Source organism: Mandrillus leucophaeus, unplaced genomic scaffold (assembly GCF_000951045.1).
Source record: "Mandrillus leucophaeus isolate KB7577 unplaced genomic scaffold, Mleu.le_1.0 Scaffold791, whole genome shotgun sequence".
Taxonomy (NCBI): Eukaryota; Metazoa; Chordata; class Mammalia; order Primates; family Cercopithecidae; genus Mandrillus; species Mandrillus leucophaeus.
In genome coordinates, this window is record NW_012108597.1 from 181518 (window position 1) to 190616 (window position 9099).

Consider the following 9099-nt stretch of genomic DNA (forward strand, 5'->3'; position numbering starts at 1 on the left):
ATGAAGGGCTGTTGAATTTTGTCAAAAGCCTTTTCTGCATCTATTGAGATAATCATGTGGTTCTTGTCTTTGGTTCTGTTTATATGCTGGATTATTCAGATTATCAGCAGAAGTGAATGCTGTTAGTTGCTGCATACGAAGTTGCTTTGGAAAAGTGCAAAACTGCGATACCTTTTTTTAACATGTTTTATAAATGAAATCATCTTTGACTCCTCAAGCAGTCTTGAAAATTGCTCAATTCCATATCTGATTTTTACTTTAAATTCTAATATAATAAGGTGACCAACTATTCCCTTTGCTTTGGACTGTCACAGGTTTAGCACTGAAAATACTATGTCCCAAAAACCCTCAGTCACAGGCAAACCTCAACTGTTGGTCTTCCTATATACTCCCAAAGCGATTTGGATTCCCTGTGTCCCATTTCTTCAATTCATCTTCCACATGGTTGCCAGCGTGACCTTTCTAGTTTTTATTTATTCATTTTTAAAGTATTATTTATTTTTGAGACAAGGTTTTTCTCTGTCACCCAGGCTGGAGTGTAGTGGTGCAATCTCAACTCACTGCAACATCTGCCTCCCTGGCTCAAGCAATCCTCCCACCTCAGCCTCCCGAATGGCTGGGACCACATAGGCGTGCCACCGCACCCAACTAATTTTTATATTTTTTTGTATAGATGAAGTTTCGCCATGTTACCCAGGCTGATCTCAAACTCCTGAGCTCAAGCGATCCACCCACCTGGGCATCCTAATGTGTTGGGTTTATAGGTGTGAGCCACCACACCCCGCCAGCAGCCCGACCTTTCTAAAACACAAGTATGGTGATATCGCATCTCTTTACAGAATCTTTCAATGATTCCTCGTGAAGTGCATTAAAAATCTTTCATGACCTAATCCCATCTACCTTTATAGTCTCTTTTCCCTTTTACTACCTTTCTTGACTCATACCTCCCATTCCACCCTCTCCACTATGCTATCCTATTCACCAGCTGGGATAGAATTATTATTATTTCTTTCAATATATCATTCATTTTTATATTTTGTGACCCTTGTATGTTATTTATCCATCGCTGGAAATCTTTCTCATCGTTTCTTCTCCAAAATCCTACCCATTCCTCAAACTACTTATTAAAAAATTGACTTCCAGTCTTTCTGTTCTATGCAGACTTTACTTCTGCTTCCACAGAAATGTCTTTGTTACCTCTTTCATGAAATGTTTCTGAAATCTGTTATGGTTAGTTAACTTATGACTATCCCATGTGACTGTAAATTTATTGAAGGCAACAACCATGTATTATTTTTCTCTGGAATTTCCCATTCCACTCCATCATCCTTTGCCATTAGCATATAGGACACCCACATAGCAGAACTTCTACTTGGATGAAATCACAAACTGTTAAGATTCAGATGAAATATATTGATAATAACCAGTAAAAACGGTCATGCTTATGGAGAATTTTTGAAGAGATGGAACTTGACCTCAGCTTTGAAAGGTTGCTAGGATTTAGAAAGAACAATGGATACTTCAGACAAAGTGAGATTAACTTTATCTCTTCCCCAACCACCATCTTTATTTTTCTCTCCATCGTGGCAGAAAACGGGAACAGGGTTGGAGAGAAAAATAAAGATGGTGGTGAGGGAAGAGATAAAGTTAAAATTTACCTCACTTTTCCTGAGTTATCCATTGTTCTATTTAAATCCTATATATTATCTTTAGCAGCTAAAATCGGACTGATATCTCTCCTGCTTAATTCATAGGAATGATGCTGTGCCAACATGAGGGATTCTCATCACCTGTGCCATTCACTTCAATTGTTGCTATTCACTGATTGTGATGTTAGAGATTTTTAAATGTTACCCCTGTGGGGGTATAGGCTTTTGGCCTTCTCAAGGTTTGCTACAAAATCACTGGCATGAGGCAGACTGATTAATATGAGATAAAGAATACAAATTTATTTAAAGTATATACACAGGAGCCTTCAGAATGAAGACTCAATTTCCCAATAGGTAAGAAAAGCTTATATACTATCTTGAAATTACAGAATAGATGTAGACTCAGAGTATTTTCAAAAACAGTTTTTAGTGGCAAGACAAGTTATTGGAGGAAGAGAGTGAGAGGCTTGGTGACAGAGTTGGCCTCGTTATAGATGAAACCTCTGTCAGAGAGAATAGATGGTAAATGTTTCTTTTCCGACTTTTAAAGATGTCAGACTCAATCTCTCCTGGATCTGAGAAAAGCATAGAATGGGAGAGGCATAGCTACATTAATGGAGATTCTTTGCAGATGCACATTTTCCCCACCTCAGTCTGTGAGCCCTGAGGCAATCATTTCAAAATATTTTAAGTAAATATATTTTAGGGTAACATATTTTTATTTCCTTCACCTTTAAAAGACAAGAAGTTTCTCAGGGACACAGATCATTGTGGATGATTCTATATTCTCCATAGAACCTAGCAAATAGTTAATAGGATGAGGCTTATTGAATATATGCTGATTGAGTGTGGGCTTTAAAGCAGCCAAAGTCCTCAAAAAGCCATGGAAAAAAGTAAATAGAATTATTTCCCTTTATGTTTTCTTTTCAAGTGTAGAGAGCTTTAGTGACTATATGATGCAGCCTCCTCACTCCCATTTCAGGTCCCATGTGTAGGTGGATAGCAAGTCATTTTCTGATTTCCTTCACAGAATGACAACCAACCAAAATAAAAGGTTGAGATAACTATGAAAGCAAATCATAAAACTGTCCTTTACCTGAGGTCCAGATAATAGTATTGATGATACCCTGAGATCTTGGATTGTGCTGGTTTCTACCCATAGGGTATATCTGACCACCTGTGATTTCTAAATGATTTATTTTCTCTTTTCTCAGGCCTCTACAGGTATTGCTTTACTGAGGTGAAAAGAATAGGTGCAGGGAATATTGATAGGGGCAGCCCAAGTCAGAAGAAAACATTTTAGGGAAATAGTAGGCATCAGAAATGTATTAGTTGATATATCAAGGTTTTTAATTTGTGCTTAATACTTCTAAACAGAAACTTTGAACTACTGTGTAAGCAGTTCAGTTCAATTATACTTTTTATAGGTTCTTTGAATGCTTACTAGGCTAGGTCCTGGCCATATGGTGATGAACAAAGGAGATCTTTTTGTGGCACTGATGAACTTAACAGCACACTGAGAGTAATAACCAATAAACAAATAGAAAAAACCCAAATTGCAAATGTTGATACTACAAAGAGAAAGAGCAGAGAGTGTGAGAGTATGTAATGATGTATAGGATTACCTAGATCGAGTGGGTGGTTAAGGTCTCTCAGACCCACAGACTGAGGTTAAAAGGAACCAGACATGTGAATTTTGTGATGTCAGCACAACTTACTTAACCTCTTTGAGTCTCAATTTTCTCATTTGCAATGTGGAAATAATCATAGGACTCCTGCGAGGATGAATGAGATAATGAATAAGGTGTTTAACCTGTAAATAAAAGGCAACCCGAAATAAGTGGTAGTTATACTTAATGTTAAACATGGTATGGAGAATGAACTTTTGGGGAAGGACTGGAATGCAAACAGTTTAGTAAGGGAGCTGTTGCAATAGTCAATAGGGTTGATGACAGCAACCTGTATTAGGATGGTGACAGTAGAGGTGAAGATAGATTAGAGATGATTTTACATGGAAGGAGGAATTTTCTGGGTTTTCTGGGTTTTTTATTGTCTATGGGAGGAAATATAGTGGCAAAGGTCAGAATTACTCCCTAATTTCCAGCTTGAGTGTCTGGGAGGGGAGTGAGGGCACTGACTGAGAAAAGGGAAGCACAGACTCAGGAATGAATCACCAATCCCACATCCCTATGAGACACGAACCAAGAATATGTCCAGATTGGAGGGGAGACAAATTGGCAGCACAAAGGGAGCAAACTGCCCACAAATAGGCAACAATAGAGCCAGACTCGTAGATAGACAGAGAGAGGAAGAGAAAGACACACACACACACACACACACACACACAGAGAGAGAGAGAGAGAGAGAGATTAAGAGAGAGAGATGTTGTGAGGGAACAGAGAGGAGTATACTCTGATTTTAGTCCTTCCATCCAGGATTTTCTTGTTAGTCGCTCCTTAGCTTTTTCTTTCTTATATTTCAGAAATGATACAATTGTCCACAGCAAGCTAAATGTTCCCTCCAAGAGAGTCTATGTTTCTGCTCAACCCCAAATAAATACCTTCTGCCTCTCCTCATCATGGGGATTTTACATCTAATGGTCACTAAGAAGATCTGGGGCGGGGGAAAAAAAACCCTTCTTACCTTCCCTTTAGCCTGAAGCAAAAAAGAGGTTTTTGGAAACAAGCCATGCAAATCTCTAAGCTCACAATGAACTGTGAATTGCAGAGACATAAGAACCCACATTTAAAAAAAGAAAAGAAAAAAAAAGGTGTGAACTTGACCTCTGGCTTGCTGTTCTGGCATAATTGGGCTCTGCTGTTTAGCAGGAAGATGTGAACAGAACGTGCCTGTTTTGTAAGTGAAACTTTCTACACCCAGTGAAGCTAAAACAAACAGCCATTTCTTTTAAGTGCAAAAGTGGAAGTATGACTGCAGGGGAGTATGGTTATGAACAGTTCTTAGTTCCTGAAATTTTAATGCACTGATGGATCTTTCTTTGCTCTCTCACAGCCTGCGTGTGGACAATAGTTGATAGTAGAAACAGTGCCAACACTAAAATCAAAGTAGATGGTAGGGTGGGAACAATGTGGCATAAGTAGGAACAGATGTTTATTTCTATTCTGACTGTCCAAATAGAGGAATTCCAGTGTTATATAAGTTCCTACTATGGGATTAGAATGGTTCTGCCACAATATACTCTTCACATGTCACAGTGAAATTGAAATAATGTCTTTTGTAGCAACATGGATGGAGTTGGAGGCCATTATTCTAAGTGAAGTAACACAAGAGTGGAAAACCAAAAACCAGGTATTCTCACTTATAAGTGGGAGCTAAGCTATGAGCATGCAAAGGCATGTGGAGTAATAGTTAAGATAGCCGAATTCTACTAAGTAGTCCCTCCTAGTCAGGGAGAGAAAAGTGGCATAGTGGAAATACCATAGGCTTCAGAACAAGCCAGGAATGATAGTAAATCCTATCTTTACCCTTTTTCTAGTTTTGCTACTTAAGGCAATTTACTGAATGCCTGTGAAGCTCAGTTTTTTCATCTAGATCATAGGGTGATAATAGTTCCTACATTTTAGGACAGTTGTGAAAATTAAATTAAATTAAATAATACACTTGAAAACTTCCATTACAGATTGTGGGATACATCCTTGATGGTCACAATATGATAATTATTTCCTGCCTTTCCACTTGTGAGAGTCCCTTCCACCCTCCATTCTAAGTAACACATACATAAGCAAGATGACTGCATGACTATTTAAGACGTATCACAAATAAGAGGACAAATAGGGAGAAGGAATAAAACAGGGGGAAAAGCAAAAGAATAATTTACAGTAAGAGCAGCTCATAACATCCACACTCCTTTATCTGTGAATTATGTTTTTGTTAGCACAACTCTATTTTCTGGAGCAGGACGTAACATGACATAGGAAGACAATCTGTTACTCATGGGGAGAATCTAAAACCAGGTTATTCTTTTGTTTTTTGTAAACTTACTTCAAACAAAACAAAATAAAAACAATAAACAACAGAAACCCTTCCTCTTCTGAGAAACAACCTCAGTACATTGGTTTTTTCCCACTTCTAGCTCGAAATACAGTAAACATTCCTGCAATATGCACAGAAGGTATGTTTGTGAACTTTGTCATGGGGAAAAGAACAAAGATGAGGGGAAGGGTGTGAATGGAGGCAAGGCCCCTTGTCCTTCCATTTCAAGTCTCAGATCTTCCATTAACAGCTGTGTGGCCATAATAAACTCCTCTCTCTGGGCTTTGCTTCTATCTGTATTATGTGGAGAGTGAATTAGATGATTTCCAAAGGTCCTCCCCAGTCTGAAATTCTACAAGATAGTTAAAGCAAAATGAGTAGTCTGTGGCTCTCTTACCATTCTTATCTGCAGGCGATCAGCATAATTCCATGTCCAGCCTCTGGTAATCTCTAAAGATTACTCTACTCTCTCTATACCTTAATATAACACATAATAAAAACCATACTAAATCATAAAATATGATTAAGGAAGTCCAAAAAAGAAGGAATCTCTTCATAACGATTACTTTAATGAATAAAGAAAGCATTACATTTTAAACTGTCTTCAAAAATGGTTTCAAAGTCCTTCTTTTGCTAGTGTCCAAAGCAGTGTTCATTGTGACTGTTGGATAATTTGTCATGTGAATGTTACCACACAAGTACAGGATTCTACTTAGAGGTAGAACTGGTGTTTTCCCCTCCAAGACTATACAAAGGAAAATACTCTATTTCAGCTTCTAAATTCATGTATTATTTAAACTTTTTATGTAAATTTGGATACCCAAGCCTAGGGAGAAAGACAAACTGCAGGATAACCTAGAGTCACAAGTTATTATGATAGAATAATGAGGTCACACTCTCAGGTCTTGAAAATCAGCCAGGACACTGACAATGCAGGATTAAGGAGTCAGGACCATTTTTCAAGTGCTGGGGTTCCAAGATAAGAAGCCAGGACCCAATGAGCAAAATGGCAGACAAAGGACAGGCATGGGAACCTAAAATGTGAGGCTAAATTTCTACTATGGCAATTGGGAGTGAGCAGTATTTAATCTAACCAGGGCTTTGGACAAGACAAATTTGGAGGCAAAATAAATATACTCGAATTATACGCTGTTTTTGCTGTGATCAGAATAAAAGATTTAATATTTCAAGACATTTTTACCTGCAAAATACAACTTAGAGAATCTTAGGTGGGGGGCAGTTGTGGGACAATTTTATGGTTTCTAAACTGTTACATTGGGTGACTTTGAATCAGTACTGTATTTTCCTTGAGCCTCTAATTCTTTATATGTAAACAGGTCTCTTCTAATTCTAATAGTCTGTGCCTCTGCAAGTATACAAGAGAGATCTCGGTGTTAACTAAAGGACTAATTAACCGTTATATTCTTTATTTTGTTTTACTTTGGGCAGGAACCATAAATCCATGGCTTACCTTGACAAATATACTGAAATATTCAAGATGGGTAGCAACAGTACCAGCACTGCTGAGATTAACTGTAATGTCACTAATGTGAAATTTCAATACTCCCTTTATGCAACCACCTATATCCTCATATTCATTCCTGGTCTTCTGGCTAACAGTGCAGCCTTGTGGGTTCTGTGCCGCTTCATCAGCAAGAAAAATAAAGCCATCATTTTCATGATCAACCTCTCTGTGGCTGACCTTGCTCACGTACTATCTTTACCCCTCCGGATTTACTATTACATCAGCCACCACTGGCCTTTCCAGAGAGGACTTTGCCTGCTCTGCTTCTACTTGAAGTATCTCAACATGTATGCCAGCATTTGTTTCCTGACGTGCATCAGTCTTCAAAGGTGCTTTTTTCTCCTCAAGCCCTTCAGGGCCAGAGACTGGAAGCGTAGGTACGATGTGGGCATCAGTGCTGCCATTTGGATCATTGTGGGGACTGCCTGTTTGCCATTTCCCATCCTGAGAAGCACAGACTTAAACAACAACAAGTCCTGCTTTGCTGATCTTGGATACAAGCAAATGAATGCAGTTGCATTGGTCGGGATGATTACAGTTGCTGAGCTTGCAGGATTTGTGATCCCCGTGATCATCATTGCATGGTGTACCTGGAAAACTACTATATCCTTGAGACAGCCACCAATGGCTTTCCAAGGGATCAGTGAGAGGCAGAAAGCACTGCGGATGGTGTTCATGTGTGCTGCAGTCTTCTTCATCTGCTTCACTCCCTATCATATTAACTTTATTTTTTACACCATGGTAAAGGAAACCATCATTAGCAGTTGTCCCATTGTCCGAATTGCACTGTATTTCCACCCCTTTTGCCTGTGCCTTGCAAGTCTCTGCTGCCTTCTGGATCCAATTCTTTATTACTTTATGGCTTCAGAGTTTCGTGACCAACTCTCCCGCCATGGCAGTTCTGTGACCCGCTCCCGCCTCATGAGCAAGGAGAGTGGTTCATCAATGATTGGCTAAAATTAAGATATCTCTTTAATTATGACTTTGTTTACCTACATTCCTTGTCTTTTTCCCAAAGGCCAGAGTTGAAAACCAATTTCTTTAATTGAACCTTGTGAATAACAGAAATAAGTACTTTTTGTGTGATATTCACAGTCAACAGAGGTGTGATGGTGAAGGCAGAGTGTGAAAAATGTGAGAGAGGAAGAGAAAATAGATTTACCTGATTCCACTTTGAAATTCAAGCCACTTTTTTATTTAAGAAGCCTAGATCAAATTTTTACAGATGTAAATAAAAGTTGAATTTTTTACCTTAAATTTTTTTCAATAAGTAAGTTATTGTTAATAATGCACAGTAAATATGTGAGTTTGTCCTAGCATGTAAAAAAATAGCTTTCATATAAAGACCTTAAATTCTGAGTGAGAGTAAAAATGTCTAGTCCTTCTAATGATAAATTTTTCTAACAGGCAAGACAGTGTGAAGAATTCAAGCAACATGTACATAAATTTCAGGACCACAAACCTGTTACTAAAGAAAAGGCATGGAAATTCATTCATTCCTTGAAAATGTGTTGGGTGCCTATTGTGCTCTGGGTTGTCACTTTGTTAGGTAGTTTCTTTTTTTTCATAAGTTATTGGGGTACAGGTGGTATTTGGTTACATTAAGTTCTTTAGTGGTGATTTGTGAGATTTTGGTGCAGCCATTACCTGAGCAGTATACACTGCATCACATTTGTAGTCTTCTATCTCTCATCCCCTTCCCACTATTGCACACATAATATCTCATCTTGCCCTCCTAATAAACCTGTGGAAATTGCCAATACAAATGAATAAATTTAACTTCAGAGAGGTTAAGCAATTTGCCTCAGGATCAACAGTGGTTAGCCAAAATTGGTCCAGTGTAATACACCATATATGCTTATGTTATTCCCTTCTTTTTGTTGTTACATTTATCAGGTCTATACTAAATTACCCTTCAATGATGAAGACACA

At 38.3% G+C, this 9099-nt stretch overlaps 1 protein-coding gene across 5 annotated transcripts in view; it reads left to right on the plus strand.

The window, feature by feature from the left end:
- The window catches only part of LOC105529920 (putative P2Y purinoceptor 10), an 18820-nt gene extending 10226 nt beyond the window's left edge, over nt 1-8594 (plus strand). For 3 of the 5 annotated variants that reach the window (XM_011967194.1, XM_011967190.1, XM_011967189.1), the window contains one exon: nt 7092-8594. In XM_011967194.1, coding sequence (XP_011822584.1) covers nt 7105-8124 — 1020 coding nt within the window. In that variant the 5' untranslated portion in view covers nt 7092-7104 and the 3' untranslated portion in view covers nt 8125-8594. The remainder of the gene's footprint in view (nt 1-7091) is intronic. The other 2 variants (XM_011967192.1, XM_011967193.1) reach the window with 1 other exon arrangement.
- Nucleotides 8595-9099: the final 505 nt, after the last annotated feature.